This window comes from Aphelocoma coerulescens, chromosome 2, assembly GCF_041296385.1.
Source record: "Aphelocoma coerulescens isolate FSJ_1873_10779 chromosome 2, UR_Acoe_1.0, whole genome shotgun sequence".
Lineage (NCBI taxonomy): Eukaryota > Metazoa > Chordata > Aves > Passeriformes > Corvidae > Aphelocoma > Aphelocoma coerulescens.
Genome location: NC_091015.1, coordinates 95,135,199 through 95,155,632, shown reverse-complemented (window position 1 = coordinate 95,155,632; position 20,434 = coordinate 95,135,199). Strand labels below are relative to the sequence as shown.

Sequence of the window (20,434 nt, the reverse complement as noted above, 5' to 3'; positions counted from 1 at the left end):
CGAGTTCTAATGTGGGAATAGAGGTGATCACCTCCGGGCCTGTAGTTTACACTGCTCATGTTTGGGGGATAACATGTACTGGTAATGTGTGTTTTCCCTGCTATGGGTGTATGCACCAGTCTGTGGGCATTCATACACAGCATTCACCTCTGCTGACAAAGCCCTGCACTGTCAGGCTCTCCTGCACGTTCAGTGTAAAACCACTGCCATGCCCAGTGAAGCCAGTGCCTTACAGCTGGCACAGGCAGCCAAGGCTTGAGGTTCTACAAGCACACATTTGTGATTCGCTGTTTCATCAGTGTCTTTCCTCTGCTTCAGTGTTGTTCTCCTGACCTACACCTGCAAAAGTGAAAGCAGGAGCTCAGCATGCCTGTAATAGTATGTGTATATAGGAAAGGTGTATCAAATATAGCTGCAAGTGTGGTATCAGGCCACATTGGCCCAGGTACAAGCAGTTTGTGGTCCCATTGAATCTGTTTTATAGTAAATACATGTGCTTTCATGCACTTGTGAATGGAAAATATGTAAATGTATGACAAGACTTCTCGTCTTGTTGGGTATTTGATTCTGTTTATTGCAAAATACCCATTCCTTATGCAGAGTGGAAGTATATATACATTAAGTTAATAAGATGGGTTATCTTTATGAATGTTGCCCAGGAAGTATTGCAGCACCAATGACAGATTTTCATGCAGCTGCTGCAGAAATTTCATTTTTGCCCAGTCTTAAAGCATGAGGGTGTTCAGGGAGAGAAATGAAATATTTGGAAAAGGAAGCTAAGCAGAAGCTTTATAAAAGAGGTTTTTTATTAGATATGCTTGGTGTTAAAATCTATTTGTCATAGAAGTTTTGATTCTAACTGAAGCTACAGTACCTGCAGCAGAACCCACCATGGAGAAAGCTCTTGGTGGACTTTGCTGCACTCTGCAAAGTGCTGCAGCCTCTGGTCTCCATTCTGCAAAAACCAACATTTTTTATACCTTAAGATTAGTTCCACTGAATTAAAAGTAACTCAAAGCACTTAGTGAAATAACTGGTTGGATGGGAAGTAAAGGCTCTCCACACCTTTGTGGTCCTTGGTCCCTCATTAAGTGGCAAATGCCAGGAAAAAAGAAGACGGCTGTGAATTTTGACTGGCTGGTTTAATTCCCCTCAGTGCTTTAAAAATAATCAAGGGCAACACTTATGAGTAGAGCCACAAAATTTACAAGAGGACATCTTCTGTGCAAGCAAAATGGGATTTTTTTTAATATCTAAGAGAGGGACATTTGGATATTTTCCAGACAATTTAAAAAGATGAAAAATGTGCATAAGGAGACTCCCCACACATATATCTATCTACTTTCTCAACTGTACATCACACTTTTCTAAATAACTAAAACTTTAAAAAGAAAGAAAAATTAAATACATTGTAACTTTTATATGCAGAGAAAGGAGGGGTTGCTTAACAAACAGTGGGGGTTTACTGGATAGGAACAGAAAATATTTATTCAAAGAAGAGCCAACAATACCCTTTTTCTGTACATTAAATGCAATTCATACTTCACAGATTATATTACAAGGGTGTTTCTTCTATCTTTTGCATTCCTGCTCGCCTGCCTAGTGACACAAACAAGGCATGTTGTGATGTCAATACCAGTAGCACCCTTGCAGGTGGAAATGTTCTACTTCTTACCACCAAAGCAACTCAGAACCTTCTAGGTGGGGCGGGTCCCGTCCCACCCCAGCTGTTCTTGAAGTCATCTGAGAATGGGTCCCTCCATCTTTAGTTGAGTTCAATCTTCCCAAAACAGTCAAATAATACCAGAAATCAAAACACATACATCTGGTAGAAGAGCCCTACTCTCAGGGTGTTATGAGAGAAAGCCTGGCCACTGCTGCCTGTTGTGTCCTTGTTGTGTGGAGCATCCTGCGCGTGGTTAAGAGTTCTGGCAAGGGGGGCTTGCAAGAATCATCAGTTCAGGGAAGGGTCTTCAGCTATGTGACTACAAAAGCTTCTACTTACATTACTAAAGGTTTTTGTTGATCAAACATTTTCAGTAAAAACTCATTTTAGAAAACTGAGTTGCAATGCATGCTACCAAAAGGAAATCCCTTTTCTTGTGGGAGAAGATTGCTGAACTTCTGATTCTCTTGTGACTTTTACTGTCCAGCTGACTTTTGCTTTGTTGCTGTCATGGCTTGTGCAGCTCCAGTAACGCAGCTGTTGAGGCTCAATCGGTGCAGTGTTTTAACCCATGTGGAAACGATGCTCCCCTCGAGTTATGTGGGAAGAGAATTCGTACCTGTCCTGGCTGTGGTAGCCACACATGTTGCATTCAAAGGGATCGCGGAACCCGTGGCAGCCCATATGGATTGTATACATCACATGATCCAAGAAAAGGACTCGACAGTGTTCACACTTGTAAACTCTTACTTGTTCCCCATTGCTGCTGATCACTTTGAAAGCATCCTGGGAATTGTCAGTACCCGCTCTCAAGACATCATATTGCCTGTTTTCTTCTTTGATAGAAATGCCATTTCTTGCATGGGCACCTATGTGGTTTGTCAGATAGATCAAACCACTGCGCTCCTCATTATTGCTCTCTGTATCTGTTGAGTCTTGGCAGCTGTTGCTGGGAGAGACATCTCGTTCAGAGGAGACAGACTTGGCTTTGGAAAGCAGCAACAAGTTTTCCACTGCACTGTCCTGAGGGAGGTTGGAGCGAACCGGATTGTCCCCGAGAGGTTTGTGGAGCTGATACATGGGGCTGATGACGGGCACCACCTCAGAGCCACCCGGCGGTGTCTGGACGAGGGGACGCAGGGACTCTGCCCCCAGGTAACTGATGGCGTTGTTGATGGCCTGGTCGATCACGTGTGTCTGCATGAGCTCGTTCTCCTTCTCGTAGTTGATGCTGGCATCGTATGGAAGATCGGGCAAACATTTGTCACCTGCAGTGAAAAAGTGAGGAGTTAGGGGGTTAATTTCTACATAATTAAGGAAATGGACATCTTGGATTAATAAAACAGGGAAGAAGAGAGTTGACCACATCCGCCTCTGAAATCCACCTGAAGTATTCACAGCTCTCTAATACAGGTGTTCAGGAAAACGGTGGGTTGGTGGTATTTTTTAGCCTGCAAAATAATTTGAGGGCTTTGGAAAAGCAAATGGATGAAAGAAATTCTGGAAATTATTTATATGGAGACTCATGGGAGCTACAGATCAAATGCTTCATCATGTCTTTTTCCTTTCTAACTGGCGTCCCTCATCTGCCTCCTGCAGTGAGCAGAGGCATTGCCTTTGTGGCTGGTGAAGCCGGTGCGCCAGCGCAGCCACAGCAAGCTTGGCCTGATGCTTCAGAGCATGAAGCACATTATCAACATTTTTACCTAAAGTATTAAATTCTTAGATGGGAAATTGTATGGTTTAGTTTTAGACCTTCAGTTTCTTAGAAATAACCCACATCAGCAATGTGGTCATATATATGTCATTTTGGAGAAAAATCAATAAAAACTTTATTTTTCGTATTGCCACCATCCCCATGCACCTAACATAAGCCATGTTAGACACATTACCAGAAGCTACTCATGTTCCTAAATATTTTGTGACAAAAAGTTGTGTACAGGAGTAACCAAGAATCATGGAAAAAATTTAAGTGCATGTGTAGTTGGAGCATATTTTGCCTACAAGGTAGAAAGCCCTATGTAGAGCAAGCTTACTTGTTACTGGTAACTTTGATTCTGATGGGATGCCAAAAGTAAGGAGTAAATCTATAACTTTTTTTAGACTGCACTAATGTATATTTAGCTGGACACCCCAATATGGAACGCTGAGTTTCACTACAATTTCCCCCAAATTGCTGGACCGATAGCAAAACATAGAAGGCAAAAGTTAGGAGTGGTAAAAAACTATTTAAATGCACAGATGCTGATTTTATGAAGTTGAGCAGTCTTCTCTAACAGTGTAAACCATCAAAGTGATTACCAGGCCCTTAATAAATTCACGCAAAGATAAAGAGGTAAAAGATTTTCAGAGATTCCTATGGTCTACCAGTAACAGATTGTTGATAGTCTGGATGGATTTTCTGGCTCTTCAGATCTTGGGAAACACTAAAAGCCACAAACATCTCTGTGAGGTGCTGTCACCATTTCCTGATCACCATGAAATTTACTGGTAGGTCTTGGAAAGTCCTAATTTGTCAAAAGAAATGCTAACAGAGGCATGGAAATTTTACCAGAAGATCTGCACACTAATTTATCAACATTTTCCCACCCAGTTTCTACTCAGATTGACCATTCCAAGTCAGTGAAGAGACAAAAAACCTTCTAGCATGACACTTTTGCAATGATGGGGGCTAAAGTGTAGGAAGTCCTGTGGTCTACATTTCCCACAAAATATGGTCTCATACCAGTTCCATGCTCTGCAAGCAGAGAAAGAAATACCCTGAGCATTGCGTAAGTTCCTATGGGGGATGTAGGGTACAGACACCTTCTAGCTGCTATGCTACACAAGCTTCCAGTTCCTCTTGTTTTCTTTCCCAATCATTCTGCCAATTTGGGGTGCAGTCTTTTTTATTCCAGATTTATCCTCTATAATGCTATAGTTTTCAGGCAGAGTTTCATGCTTAAGATTCAAACTAGGCATTGTAAAAGACTCTTGAATTAAATACAGAAAAACTCTCCTAATATGAATGTATACTCTTTATTCATGGAGGCAAAAATGAGGTCAAAATCATTCATATTCCTTGGGCACTGCACACCACTGAAAAGTGGGACTGGTCTTCATTATAAACAAAATTTTGGGCATCCAGAAAGCATGATTTAATATCTGTTTCTTGGGAAGCATTTGCTTTATGTAGCATAACTAGTTGGTAGTTGTGCTGAGAGGATCAAGTGTTCATAAGAAAAATATGCTTCCAAGTGAAGTGCCTGAAACAGACACAAAGTTAGGGTAGGCAGGTACCATTTCTATATCTGGGCAATGCAGTAATGCTTGCACTCATTAAAAATAATAGCTCATTTCTGTGGTTATTAGAGCATAAGTAAATTAAACTGCTAATGGTTTGATGCACTTCAAGGTTTTCACTGCTCAGGATTCTGCAGCAGGTACTTAAACAATAAAAATGCACTCAGTGCATGTGGGCACCTTTTCTCTTAGTATTTTTTAATCCCTCTCTGCTGCCTGTTCTTTTAAACATTATAACCACGTCAACCTTTCATGCAGTTCTCACTCTCTGGTTTGGATGGCCCAGTTCTTTTGGGTTTGGGAACTATTCCAGTTTGGAATACAGAGAGAATTTTACAGATAACTGGCTGAATTTGGTGAACAATCTCATTTTTGAAGGGTAATTAATTTATTCTTGAGAAAAACTAGTGAAGAAGAAGATGCTCCTTCCCTTATGTGAAGGATGCCGTTTTACTCCTTCTCCCTGGAATTCAGCACTGGGATTGGGACAACATGATAATCTACAAGAGCAATAAACATGTTTTAGTAGCCAAAAGCTCTCCTCACTGGCCAGCCCAACCTTGTGTTAATCAGGAATTTGCCTACTGTATGAAGCAGCAGGTGAGGATTGGAAAGAAAAGGATTTGGGAGCATTTTCTTGTTAAAAAAGTTTTTCCTGTTGAAGGTTACAAATTCCCATAAATATCGGCTGTCAGTAGGTTGTCTTCTTACACTGCACCCTGAAAAACTGACAGGAAACTCTGCCCTCCTACAGCACATAGTTAAGCTGGCTGTCTTTGCTGTTTCTTAGGGTGAACAGAGAAAAAGAGAACAAAATAGCCAGTCCACACCCAAGGATACATTGCATATAGGGTACTTGCTAGTACCTTCTAAATTTTAGCACTTCTGGTCTTCCTGTAACTTTCATAGAATTAGTATCTTGCCGAATGCAAACAGTTACTGGAGTGTCTAAACTAGTCTGGTTGGCCTTAGATACATATTATAGTTGATACATTTTTGGTAACTATTTCGACTACAGCTTTTGCCCTTTTATAAGCATAAATGTTTCTTATCCTTGACTATCTCCTAGAATTGTTGCATTCTTTTTGTTGCCTGGACTTGAAAAAAGCCTTGAAATTTAATTTAAAACCTTTTGTTGCACCTCCTGATGTAGCTGAAACTTCCCTTTCCTCGTCTAGGAAATACTAATTTTCCTTTCACCCTCGTGTCCTTGTTGAAGAAAGTGTATTTGCATTTTCTGTCCCATAAACTGGTCTTTTTATTTGCCTTGACTTTTGACTGAAGACCTTCTTAATGTGTACTTTGTTTTAAAGACTTTAGTTTCATCTGATTTTCTCCTATAGAATATTTTTTAAATGTACAGAGAATTAAAAAAGAACCTAACTAGATATTGAGTCTATGCTGTCCTCTGATCTCCCAGGTATTTATTTATTGAAGACTAACCCTACCTAGCTGACAAAATATTGTCTGTCGGTCTCACAAAACAGGTGTAATCCCTACTTAACACAGGCCTACTAAACAGAACAATATGTGTAGCCTTCATTTTTATAGGCTTAATGTCAAGTTTTTCATTGTTAAACAAGAGCTGCTAGGTGCAAGTGGGCATGAAGTTTTTGTATTGTTCATAGAATGTACTCAAAGGTCCTTTCATTTAGGTACTGTTCTCAAACATATCAGTTTGGGCTGTAAAAATAAACAGATTTTATTAAAGGGAGAAGGAATATTACCCAGTCTATGTTCAACTATTCACAAATGCTTTCAGAAACACCAATATGCCCAGATCTGAATGTCATTCAAGAATTCAATAAAATAACTCTGAAAGTGTGGTCAAATGCTATCCCAATAGGAAACTTCTCTTCCTATTTTCAGGTTCTTAAGGCAACTTCAAGAACCTGTCCAGATTTTGTAACGATCTGGTACATAAGCTTTTAAAAAGGCAGGAAAAAGACTTAAAATTGATCTCCAGATGTGGAAAATTAAACATGCAGAAATTTATGCTGGAGATATTTAGGTTTTTTTTTCTCCCAACACATCTCTGTATCTGCTTCTATAGAGATACATATTGTTAATTCAGCAAAACAAGTAAAATTATAAAGCAAAAGTAAAAATGCCGTGATTTTTTAGGGGGCTTTGTTTTATTTTATTTTTAGGAGACAGCAAACGTTTAACTCTTACCAACAAATTTCTGAGGCATAGAGCTCTTACGTTTGGCGACGTTACTTGCTAGTCTATCCAGCACGAGGGCTCTTTCTGACCCTATCTTGCACAGGTCTTCAGCCATTTCACTCTGGTTACTTTCGTCTTTTATGACTGAAATCAAATGACATCAGAAGGGTTAGGCAGGTTCCATTTTAATGGAACTGTTGTCTTAGGTTATTGTTTGTGAGTCAATGTCTTTTAGCTCCCAAGCAGCTGGATGAAGGAGCTCAGCATATGAGACATAGGACGATTCTGTCTCTCAGTAACAAATTCCCTCATGCTGATTAATCTATGTACATGCTCATGTTTTCCTCATTTAGGACACAAAAATGAGATAGCAACTGCAAGGTTTCTGCCTGTATGTCACATAATCTCTCCACTCTTGTTCTACAGCCACTCTGCATTTCTGTGAATAAATGAGGTCCTAACTTCATCCTGGACACAAAGCAGTTCACCTTTCCACTCTCCCACTGAAACCCCCCCAACATCCCTCTGCACCTCTCCCAGTGAAACCCCGTGTATGATAATTGCTTCCTCAGCAGGAAAAATTGATAAACTTCTCAACTCCAGAAGTGGAAGATGTAATTGCAAGCTATGCCAACCCTTGTCTCCAGCCCCTTTTATCCCCTAGCAAATACTTCCACACTTCTGTGATGCTGTTCTAGACTTTAAATAACAATTTTAATTGATAAAATCACACCTTCAGTGGAACACTGATTTCCAGTACTCAAACCTGTTTCCCAACCTCTTGCTGCTGCTGAGACTCTGTAGAATTAGAAGCTTAACTGTGAGGCTCTAGAAAAAGGAGACTATTTCACTTTCAGTATATTTTACTTCAGTACTTTCCTGCAGAAACAAAAGGGATGTATGAAAATGCACTGCCAAAACAATGACTATGAAAAAGATATGGAAAGGTATTTCTGACTTCCATCATCTAAGAGGAAGATGAATGCACCGAGATCAGAGCACAACTGCTGTGCTGGTGGGGATTTTTGTTTGTTTGTGGGGTTTGGGTTTTTTTTTGTTTGCTTGTCAAGGGAGAAAGAGGAGTTAATTTTATTTTTATCTGCTACTAAGATATGGACATTTTTCCTGAACTTTTGAATTGCTATTAAAGGAAGACGCAAAAGATGATTTTTATACTTTGATTCTAGGAGCTGTTTCAACTAAGTGCCCCACTCTGCTACATTTTGCCTTCTGTGCCTGCTGAGAATTTGTTTTATCACTGGATTTACTGGTTCACAGAACCCATTACCCTGGTACCTGGGTGTTTCTCAATAGCTGAGAACACATCATTGCAATCCAGTGTTACTCTGACAATATACCATAGCCATAAAAGGATGATTGTGAAAATTTTGTTGTTCCTGAAATATATGAAATCAGGTCTGATGGATACCTGTGACGGGCAGGTGAAGTGTCCTGTTCAACAGTGCCCTGCAATACCAAACTGAGGAGTACACAACTGGTTCTTGACTCCTTGCTGCAGCAGCACGTACTGCAGTGACAGTGATAGTGACAATGAAAATGCCAATGCCAATGCCAGTTACAGGGAGTTTCATGGAATTATGTTCCAGCCCATAAGACACTGAAGATTGTAACTATTGCAAGAAATGAGAAGAATTTGGTCATGAAGGTGCAGAAGAGTAAAGGGTGTTGATGGTACCTAGCCACCACTGAACAAGCACACACTGGCATCTTGTGCTGGTCAAGGCCCACAGGTACCACCTCAGGAAGAGACTTACAGAGAATGTTTTAAAGCAGATATTCAACAAAGAAACAAAAGACTGCATTTTTAGTTAAAAGTCTAAATGACCAAGAAATAACTATTTAGGATATAATAACATTCCTTTTCTAATCAGTTCAAGAGAGGATGAGTCATGTATTCAACAGGCAAACTTTCAAACTTCTAAAACTGTTATTAAAAAAGAGGGCAAATTGAATTCCATACTAATCCCCAGCACTTGTAACTGAAACCCTCTGAATTTTGCTACCAAATGGATAAATATGTCTTTATAATTTGGTGTCCATGAACTGAAAAAAAAAAAAAATCTTTTCAATCAAAAATTCCCAGTGACTGAAGAACTGTAATTGACAGTTTTAAAATTACATAAACTACTTCTCCTGTTGTTTTACATAAGCCTGGTAAGATTTCAGCACACTTCTACGAAACTCAGATGATATCTCTAAGAGAAGAACTTCACATGGACAGAGAGATTATAGTCCTCCAAAATAAGAATTTTGCCATTAAATTCATCAGGTTCCAATTCTGTGTTATATTTCCTTCTCTTAAAGAAAGTAAACCAAAGTTAAAATGTAAGTATGATCTCTTGTTCCTGTTCTTCCTCCCTTTTATTCTATCTTTTCCTTATTTAAGTTCTTTCTCAATTACATTTGTTAGATTTACAAGGTGATGGAAAGCTTGTACAAGTTTTGGTCCTTTCAACTGACATTTTTTCTATGTGTACTGCAAAAGGTATTTAAAAATGCTTCAAAAAGCAATCCTGCTGTGGCAGAATGTCAAATCAGATGCTCTAGCAGATTTTTGTACCAACTTTTTTTTTGAGGCTGGGGGAAAACATAGGTCTGAATAATGGCTCTGACAGATCCACATCACACCTTGAAATAGTATAAGAACAGTGGTATTATAGCTACTTGCTTTTCTAAATATATCATAGAATACATTAAAATTCACAGGACATCCACTCATTCTCAGCTGTTTTTTTCTACATTTTCATCATGTAAAATATTAGGAAAAATGAAGGAAAGCTTTATTTTTTAGAGATGTAAAGAATTGATTTATTAACTGAGGACTAAATTCCTTTAAGAGTGAAGTCTTTGGCTGAATACGACGTCTACACCCCTAAATAAATAATTTTTTTTCTAATTTGCAAAAGCCATCTTGTTATGTCAAATATAGAATGTGATGATACTTCCAGTATATACAAGAAGAAATGATTCTTTCAAAGCATTAATTAATTCCTCAAGTTTTTATCCCACTGAGTTATTAGATATTTAGTTGTAAGCTAGTGCAAGCTCTCCTGTCAGGATTTTATATAAACAAGGGTCACTCTCTAAAACTTTTTCACTTCTTATTAAGGTTTATGATTCCTGACATAGTTTTCATACTACTAAGAGTTTAGTAGTAGTTCAGCTACTCATTCACACATATTTTCAAGTTCTGTGGGCAGGCAGTTAAATCCACGTGCCAGACACTGAAGACTGAAATCCCAAATCAGAATATTTCTAAATCCTGTCCCCTCTTTGAGAAATAAATATTGCTGCTTACTGTATATTATTACATTGAGGTTTTCTATTCATATATTCTCCAGCCCCTCAATAAAATTAGAAGGGGCACTGCTCTAACATGCTGTCTGCAGAAGCATCTCAGTTGTATTCACTGCTATCTTTATGTGCATATCCTTTACATTATTTGATAGCATGTAAAAACATATTCAGGTTCTGTACAGATATAAAATATTAAATGAAGCATCATTGCAAATAGGGCAGAGAGAGCCTTCATTTTTGTTATTTGACAAACTAAATAACACATACTGACAGGATTACAAAGGTATGCAGGAAATGGAACTTACTGGCTGTATTTAAACTCCACCAGAGAAGCTGGATCTTCTCTATCTAAAACCGCACATGCAAGGGGACTTTGTAATTCTAATTACTGTGATCAATCCCATGCAGATCTTTGTTAAAAAATATAATCCAAGCCCCAATATCTGCTTGCTCTCTTTCTGGGCATAGTTTTTTTTAATAATCTCCAAGAAAAAGACTTTACCTTCATCATTGCACTTGTCTCAACACAGATCCTCACCTCCTCCTAGTTTTCTTTTAAAGGGAAGCTTGGGAAGAAGGCTGTCAAGAAGTTATTAGCTGTTCTGGACTGTCTCAAGTCAAACTGCCTAAATTAAATAAATTAAATATCTCTGGCTCTCTGCTTGGCAGAGTGAGATGAAAGTCAGATTGTTCATCCTTGTTAGATGAGTTGTTCCCAGTGGTCAAGTAAGCCCTTTAAGCCATGCCTGGGAAGAAGATGTGCAGTGCAGAAGATTCTGCAGCCCTACTCAGAACACTGGCATTAAGTCTTTATTAAAAATACATGCACAAGTGTATTGCAATACAGGCCTCCAAGAGAAGGCAGTGAGGTGATGTAGCCATATTGTCTTGAGATGACAAACTGATGATCTCCAGGCCTTGCAAGTGTTTTGCTACATGTTTGAATTGTACTTTGGCTTTTTATTGGAGCTAAACAAAGTGAGACAGCAGCCAAATGCTTCTTAAATAAAGCATAAATCCAGACACAGTATCATACATATGGGGGATGCATGTGCCTTCCCAAAGCAAAAGTTGCTACAAATGGTACTACTGATGCTTTTGCACTCCTTTCTCTGCATTCATGACAGGACAGCGATATTCCCCAAATGGACACTTTTATTACCTGGATAGATGCTGCTTGAGAGATTCATGGTTTGCAGGTAGTTATGGCAGCGTTCTTTATGTTCTTCCAAAGAGCTGCGCTGCTTGTAACTGCGACCACAATATCCACACTTATGGGGTTTGCCAACTGGAGAAAACACAATTCAATATGAGATTCAGAAGAGGCATTCAACAGCATATTAACAATGTAAGAACAAGAGATAAAAAGGCCACCCCAAAAATAAAGCCATGCTGGGGTGAAGAAAGATTTTGTCAATTTAAAAAAATCTAAGTGAGAAACAGCTAATGGAAAACTGGTTGTATATCTTTACATCAACAGGCCAATTCTATGGGTGCTGCAAACTGATTTTAGATTATTCTGATCAGATAAAGACTGTGACATTAAATCTTTAAAAACAGCGTCTACACAGGTTAGAAACTGAGATACCTTCAAAGGTCTGGGAACAGTTGCTTTAGTGCCCAGTGGCACAGAGAGTGCCAGTGGATGAACTGGTGGTGTAGGTAGACACTTGGCTGGAGGTCGGTTCTGGTGTAAACAGAACCAGCCCAACCCTTTTAAAACAATCTTAGATTTTTTGTGTTTTCTGCTTCTGAAAATTCAAGAGAAATGGCATGACAATTTCTTTTCTGTATTACACCAATCCAGATCTAGCTGGTTCTAGGAATTTTGCACCAAAATACTGGTTTATGTACTTCTGGACTTGAATTTTCTGTCTTAACATGACAAGACAGTCACATTATATGTGATTTCACAATTTTAGATGGTTACACAGTTTAACTTCCAAATTTTATTTGCAGATTCTTAGGTGAAAATCAGATTCAGACATTGAACTTGTTTTATAATGTATGTGTCAATTTTCCAATTGCAGGAACTAATAATTATCTATAATTTAGCCACTGTCTCTTTAATTACAGAATCCTCAAAGTTTGCCAAGAGGGTCTAGGTGCAATTTCATATATATATATATATATATACATGAAAAGCTATGTTTCAAATTGTTCATCCATGAAAATCAATATCAGCAAAGGAGAGGGAGGCAAAATACTGTTTAAAATATATGTTTTCTTCAATCAGGCTGGGAAAACCAGGAAAAGTGGAAATTATTTTGGAAATTTGGGTCAACTCTAAGGATCTTATTATTCAATGTGAGTGCTAGAAAAGAATTTGCCTAGATTTTAGCAGCACAAAAACATAATTTTGAGAGCTCCCCTTCTGCCACCCAGAACCCAAAGCCAACTTTCACAGGTAATGTTACCAGTGTCAATTCCAGCAATGAATATTGGAGATCTCCCATCCAAATAGCAATTTGCATTTGCAGCTTAGCTTGGGGAACTAGATGAGATCGCACTCCGCTTTTAAAGGCACTTTAAATGTGCTAAATTGGTTTTACTTCACAGAAGGTATGTGACTATGGCTTCTGTCAAACAATGAGATGTTCATGGTAACAGGAAAGTGCAGCTATTCAAAAATATTTATTCATATCTCCATATTACTGTTGAGACAGACACTGAAAAACTCCATCAGAGTCCCCTTTTGTGGAAGATAATAATCTTTCTTTCTCCCACCCTTTCCCTTCTCCCCATTCTCTCTTTCAAAGTACTTGTAATAACAAGGTGCAACAAGTAACTCCTGCTAAATGCTGTAGGCAGTGTTCACTCCTTAGGTTGAGGATGAATAGCAGACTGTGTTTCAACTTTATGTTATCTCTAACCCTAAAACATTAATCAGCTTTAACTCATCTTCGTACTTCCATGAAATGGATTACTCACATGAGGCTTGTACGATGAAACCCTAACACAGAAACTTTGAATCAGCCAAGAAGTATGGGAAAAAACCCGGTTCTTCTGGTGAAGGGTCGTGAGTGTGACGTGTTTAGTCATTTTTGATGCTGACACGCTGTGGCCAACTCACAGCTTGGTTAACCCCAAGATGGGGCTACTCAACTCCACACTGTGAAAAGAGCTCTCAGGCTTGGTGGCCACCCCCATCTCCTCAGCAGGTATGGCGATAAGCAGCCCTGGTTATTCCCAAACCTTCACTTACCTGAGTGAGTCCTCAGGTGTCCTGTGAGGGCATCCCTGCGGCGGCAAGCGTAGTTACACAGGTGACACTTGAAGGGCTTTTCACCTGAGTGCAGCTTTATGTGGCGCAGAAGGTTGCCCTTCTGGGTAAAGGAGGCTCCACACTGATTGCACTGGAAAGGGCGCTCTCCTATGGGAAGAAAGAGAAAATATGTGAGAACAAAAAAATCTTATGCGGTAACAAGAGAAAGATTTCAGGGAGAAAGTTGTTTTCTCACTGCTGCTCTGTGACTTCCACCGGCTGCAGGTTTGATATAACATGAGGCTTTCAGACTAAACCTGCCAGTTTCTTAATGCTTCACTGGCTGGGTCAATTTGATCTGAAAATCTAATTTTTTTTTTCTAAATCAGAATGGCACATCACAATGCAAATTCAAACTCATTTAAATAAAGTGACTGCAGCATTTTGTGTTGAAGAGCCACTCTTCCTGATCAGCAGTTTTGGAATAAACCAATATCCAATTTTGCATGTTGTGGCATTTGGTGGGGTTTTTAATGTGGCTTTTTTCAAAGGGTCTTTAAAATATGCCACTGAAGCAGCAAAATAAAAAGGAAACTCATTAAAAATGCATTTCAGGATCACAAGTTCATTTCAGCGTTACATTCTTATATTTAAATGAAAGGCACTTCATTATAACAGTTATAATAACTTCTTTTCATTTACATTTTCCCTGTATTTTCCCTTTCAATTTCTTCTCCATTACCTGTCTGTCCCTAAGCAGCCAAATCAGGAAAGAGACAGAGAAAAGAGAGAAAGCAATAGAGTAAAATCACAGAAGTTAAGACAGTGCAAAGGAAGCCCTGTACTTCCATGCCTAAGTCCCAACCCTGCCCTAGGTAAGGTATGAACAGAGGAGGTGCACAAACAGGCTCTGGTGGTCTACACTTTGGTCAGACATGGAAAAACTTGAAGACACACAGCCTTGATTTGTCTAAACTGGTGCCTGTTATCAAGGAAGTGAATCAAAGCCTTTGCAAAAATTGATATGGCTGTTGTTTGCTATTTAGTGCTGTTTAAAATCAATATGATAGTTTATTAATTAGGGTTTTTTTGGTTTTGCTCATGGTTTTTAAATTTAAGATGGATGAGGCCTTTTCTGAAATCAGTGGGAAATAAAATATGTCTCCAGTTGTACCAGATAGGAATAAGAGAAAATTTATACATGAGAGCATTCTATCAGCAAGAACTGCTTCTGCATGCCTGTTTCTGCATGGCCCTCAACTAAGTCAAACTAGCCTTTAAAACTCACTTGCTGAATTCTGTTTCTCTTATGCATCAATTCAATCTCTTGTAGTAATTATAATGCATCAACAACATTAGAAACAGCCCAGAGATGACTTGCTCTTAGTTTTGATTTTATTTGTGTAACAATAACATTGTGTTTAAGATTTCAGAGCTGAAGTTAAAATATTTAAAAAAATTAAACAATTTCTTCCTTCTCTCTCACTTAAACATCATGTATTATTTTGCACACCTAGGATGAAATTTTATGTCCGTACATGTGCATATATGTGCAGCATGACCATTTTTGACTTCTGGGTAATGCAGCAGAACAGCTGAAGATCAGTTAGACAGCAGCACAATCCCAACCCAAAAATATGAAAACTCTGCCATCAGGGCTGGCAGCTTTAGCATTCAGCAAACCACAAAGTGAATCCCCTTTATGGCAAGACATTTTCAGTGGTCAGTTAGAAGCAGGGCAGCATAGTGCCTGTCAAGCCAAATGAGCTCACTTTCTTGGTCTGTCAAGTAGCTCTGTTCATCTAAACTATACCCACATCTGGTTCAGCTGGCGTGGCACACAAAAATGCCAGCATAAGCCTTACAGGACTTTGCAATGTACTTCATAAGCCATGCATGGTACAGTTAGGAGGAAAAGAAAACAGGTAAGTGTCTCTCTGCTTTACCTAATCTTTGGGGCAGTTACTCAGTGCGGAAAGTATTTTTCAGACGTGGACTGAAACAGTAAATGGAAGAAGTCAGCTTGGCAAGGGGAACACAAATTCAGAAGAAATGGTTAATTCTTACTAAGCAGCTTTTCTAGCGTTCATTTCTGTTATTTTTACTCAGAGGACTGTAAGGGGAGAATAAAGAATCATAAAAGTACTCCAGGAATGAAATGTAAAGCAAAGTAAGAATGAAATGTATCTCAAGCCTACAGCTCTCCCAATTACAGGGTGAAATCTTGCACTAGGTGGAAGAGACAGATGGATGGAGCATTTCAAACGAGACTGCTGCATGCCAATTACTTCTCCAGAACTTACAGTGGGATCAAATGTAAGGGAGCCTGCACTCATGGTGCGTAGAAGGGAAACAACATTGTCACCAAAAGACCCTGAAGCTACGTGTAGCTTGGCTGGCCCTTAGCTGTCCATGCTACAACTAGTGGGGTGGGGAGTGCCTTCCTTGTGAGCCCAGCAAAACTCCCAGACCTGCCAGGAAGCTGACAGCCACAGATGGAAGGTTACTGGGTGTGGTGATACCTCCCAAAAAGAGGATTGAACAGGATGGAAAGAAAAAAACACATAATGACTCTTTTTCTAAACAGTCTAAACAGTGTGTTATTTTCTCCAGGTCTGAACAGCACATACCTGTCCTGGACATGTAGCCACGATCAATTATAGGCCCAGGAACAAGAACTGCAATGGGACCCTGAACTCAATCAACCATTATCACCATTGCAGTGATTTGCAAGCCTTGGTGGGAACTTGAACCCTGGACCACTTTTTCAGTGAAGAACACTTATCATCTTAATTAAAATATTTCTTGTTTCATAAACAATATGACAAGATCACCTAACACTCAGAGACCTGCAGGGCTCTCTTTTTCTTGTCTTTTTTTTTTTTCCCCTTCAATGGGCATTAATTTTCTAAACAAATTTGAGATATTCAGAACCAAGTAACAAGATGTGAGTGAACTAACTGGTGACGTAAGTTAGTGTACATATAGGGAGGCAATATATACACCTATGCACACACATACAGAGATATGCACATATATGCAGATATATGCACAGTGAGCAAGAGAAGCTTGAATCTATACCCTGAGGTTTCAGCATCAGGAAGCAGGAGTTTCTTTCTCCTTTCAAGATCTCCTTTTTCTTAAACACCAAACAAACAAGAAAATTAATGCACTGAAAGGGAAGGAGAGTGACAAGAGCTGGGCATCAGTGAGTTGGGATTTGCTCTGCAGATGGAAGCGACAGGTAAGGTGCTAGGAAGTAGTCCATGCTGTACAACTGCCTGCAGACAGGAGGGGGCAAAAATATCAGGTGCTGCTCTGCATATCTGCATTTGGCAGGTGTATTCATTAAAAGTAATTATGTCTTTTATAAGGTCAGGCAGTCATTTTATTTTGGCACTTTAGTGTGCTAGAGTTTTGTTCACTTATCAAATATTTATTTAAGAAAACCTCACTGCATATGCAGGTTTTACATGAATTAGCAGCAAAGTAATTCATTTGTGAGGCTTATTCCTTCACCAGACATGTATTGAAATGGGCTTCAGCATAGTCAGTTAAATGTCTGTAATAGTATATCCCATTTCGACTTTAATTTTCACAGCGCAGCTGAAAGGAAAAGCAGTCACCACTGTTTCCCCATGACGTCCCTTTAATTTAAACTACCAGCTCTGAACTTCCACTCTTTTGCCAGCCCCTGAAAAACCACCTGAGCTCATTCAAAGAGGCTGCTCAGGAGAGGAGCTGAGGACAAGGCTGGAGGGAAAGAAAAGGCATTCTTTCTGTGGAAGGACACAGGACAAAACTTCACACCCTTTAGTTTTACTGAGTGTAAAAGAAGGGGGTCTCCTAAGCAAAGTGCCTCTTGTGGGGTGCTTCCACTGTAGGCTTGAACTACATTCCCTGATTAAAAAGAGGGTCTAGTTGGCAAGGGAAGAGCTCTGCAGAGGGTGGAGAAATCTTCAAGTGACAATCTTTGTGTTGTAGCACCCCAAGCACCCCTGGCAGCCAAATGGGTCCCTCTGCCAGGCAAGAAATTTGGGCAGCTGAAGATCTGAGCCAGGGAAATGACGTGGCACCCAGTGAGGTGGCACCTGGGGATATTGTCACAGGGACCAGGCAGCCCAGCTTGTGCTCAGACACAGCGTGCTGGGTACCAAGGAGTGCACAAGAAACAAAGGCAGCTGTACCCGCTGCCTCCCTAAAGTCATACAGGCCGTATGTATCCTCATACAGGCCATTCAGCCCTGGTGCAAACACTGCCATGGACTCTTAGGGACCTGAAACAGCTCCTCTGATTCAGCAACAGCAGGGTTTTTAATAAAAGAGCAGTCTGCTTAAAAAAGTACAAAGACTTCTAAGTGTATTTCAAGTTGCAACATATTATTTCAACCACTGAAGCGTCCTGTTCAGCCCATGGGCCTGTTTAAAAGGCCTCATCTACAAGTCATTCTATGCACTCATTTTATCAACTTTTAAAGGATCATATTAATGAAAGGGGAAAGGGGAAAGGGGAAAGGGGAAAGGGGAAAGGGGAAAGGGGAAAGGGGAAAAGGGAAAGGGGAAAGGGGAAAGGGGAAAGGGGAAAGGGGAAAGGGGAAAGGGGAGAGGGGAGAGGGGAGAGGGGAGAGGAGAGGAGAGGAGAGGAGAGGAGAGGAGAGGAGAGGAGAGGAGAGGAGAGGAGAGGAGAGGAGAGGAGAGGAGAGGAGAGGAGAGGAGAGGAGAGGAGAGGAGAGGAGAGGAGAGGAGAGGAGAGGAGAGGAGAGGAGAGGAGAGGAGAGGAGAGGAGAGGAGAGGAGAGGAGAGGAGAGGAGAGGAGAGGAGAGGAGAGGAGAGGAGAGGAGAGGAGAGGAGAGGAGAGGAGAGGAGAGGAGAGGAGAGGAGAGGAGAGGAGAGGAGAGGAGAGGAGAGGAGAGGAGAGGAGAGGAGAGGAGAGGAGAGGAGAGGAGAGGAGAGGAGAGGAGAGGAGAGGAGAGGAGAGGAGAGGAGAGGAGAGGAGAGGAGAGGAGAGGAGAGGAGAGGAGAGGAGAGGAGAGGAGAGGAGAGGAGAGGAGAGGAGAGGAGAGGAGAGTCAACAACCACTTTGTTTTATCTAGGAAGTAGGCTATGGCCTCTCTTCTGAGTACTAGTTGTGGCTTTTCCAATAATTATCTGCTCTTCCCTGACAGAGGGATTTATCACATGGAATTGAAAAGTACTTTGAAGCAGGCAGTGTAACAGCATCGTTTCTGAACCTGGGTAACCATGTTACACTAACAGATCGCACGCTTCCATAGCTTAAACAGACACAGTTACTGTGACAGACAATGACACTGAGGGCAATGGAATACAGTCCAGGGCTTTTCGTGGATCCTCTCCATTAAACCCTGAAAGCACTTTGTTAATCTCACTACTTAGTAATTCTGGGAAAGTTATTTAAGCAAGACTGTGAGGATACGGAGGAAGAAAGTGTCTATCTGTTTATTGGCACAACTATTTCAGTTGAATGTAACTAGAAGACAGATCATTCTTACCTTAAAAATATTTTAAAATTCCCTCTCATTGGAATATTCATGCAAAAATGCCAAATCCCCAATTTATTTTCAAAGCAACTTCTGTGAAACAGCAATACAGTTCAGTTCTTCTCTTTTAACTATGAATGACATTAAAGTTTAGATTGGAAGCCTAATTTTTAGACATCTTATATCAGGTAAGGTGAGACTCACCCTTTACTTCCTCATTTATTTCAGCCTCCTCATTTTTGGCCCTCTTTGAGACTATTCAGAATTGTAAAATGGAGGCAAGAATATTCCCAGCACTGTATAATGAAAAGCCATCCTTATGGAACACAAAATTTTTACATGTCTCTTTTAGTGTCTCAGTGGAAACACTTTATTGCACATTTGTCCAGTGACAATACTTGTTTTTACTTCATGAAACACTGGACATGAAATGTAAGTCTTTTTTGACTAAGTCTATCAATACAGTTCTCTTAATATGTATTTTGCCAATCACTTTCATAATCACTGATCCATAAAGAGCTTTGCTCTTTTGTTGGAAACATTACAGCTGGGTTAATTTCAGAGTTAGCTACAAATGGGTTTTTTCAGCAGTTCTTAGACATTTCTTAGAAATTAAACAAGACTTCTTTACTTTTCTTTTAAATTTGATTTTACAAACTTTTTTGTTTCAAACCGAACAAACAGCACAATTTCTAGCCACATAGATGGACTTCCATGAAGAAGTCTCAATTTCTGTGCAGGCCAAAAGAATGTCCCAAAATAACTGAGTTCCAAAGGCTCACCAACGCTGCCTTACCTTACAAGAGGCAACACGTGCATGATACAGAAAATAAGTCTTAGTTACTAATATGTGGCCAGTTCTTGTCAACTACAGGAAAAACTATGGCAGGCCTTACCAGTGTGGCTTCGTTTGTGAACCATGAGCACATTGGGACCGATGCAAATTATCCCACAGATATCACATTTTAGCTTTCCGTTAGGAAGTCGAATGCCTCCAACTCCTGACAAAGCCTTGCTGCCTGGGCCATTGTGTGAGCCATTCATTTTCTCTCCTGCAGCATCAAGCATTCGTAAATCCTCTGCACATTCTTCCCCATTCATTTCACAGGCACGCCCATTCTCTTCATCACTCTGAGTCTCTATTTTAATATTACCAGCTGAAAAAAAACAATACAGGATGCCACTCAGTTTGGTTACAGAACAAATAATGTGGCAAAGAAACAATAACATGAATGGAGTTAACTTCTAAACAGCAGGTACAATATCACTAAATAACAAATGCTATGAACTTGACTACAA

The 20,434-nt window shown here is 39.9% G+C and overlaps 1 protein-coding gene across 9 annotated transcripts in view; it reads right to left on the bottom strand.

Annotated features, from left to right (window-relative positions):
• Positions 1-1,470: 1,470 nt before the first annotated feature.
• IKZF1 (IKAROS family zinc finger 1) overlaps positions 1,471-20,434 on the bottom strand; it is a 67,267-nt gene continuing 48,303 nt past the window's right edge. For 4 of the 9 annotated variants that reach the window (XM_069004104.1, XM_069004097.1, XM_069004098.1 and 1 more), the window contains 5 exons: positions 20,032-20,292; positions 13,638-13,805; positions 11,595-11,720; positions 7,124-7,258; positions 1,471-2,934 (listed from right to left, as the gene is read on the bottom strand). In XM_069004104.1, coding sequence (XP_068860205.1) covers positions 2,231-2,934; positions 7,124-7,258; positions 11,595-11,720; positions 13,638-13,805; positions 20,032-20,292 — 1,394 coding nt within the window. In that variant the 3' untranslated portion in view covers positions 1,471-2,230. The remainder of the gene's footprint in view (positions 2,935-7,123; positions 7,259-11,594; positions 11,721-13,637; positions 13,806-20,031; positions 20,293-20,434) is intronic. The other 5 variants (XM_069004099.1, XM_069004100.1, XM_069004101.1 and 2 more) reach the window with 5 other exon arrangements.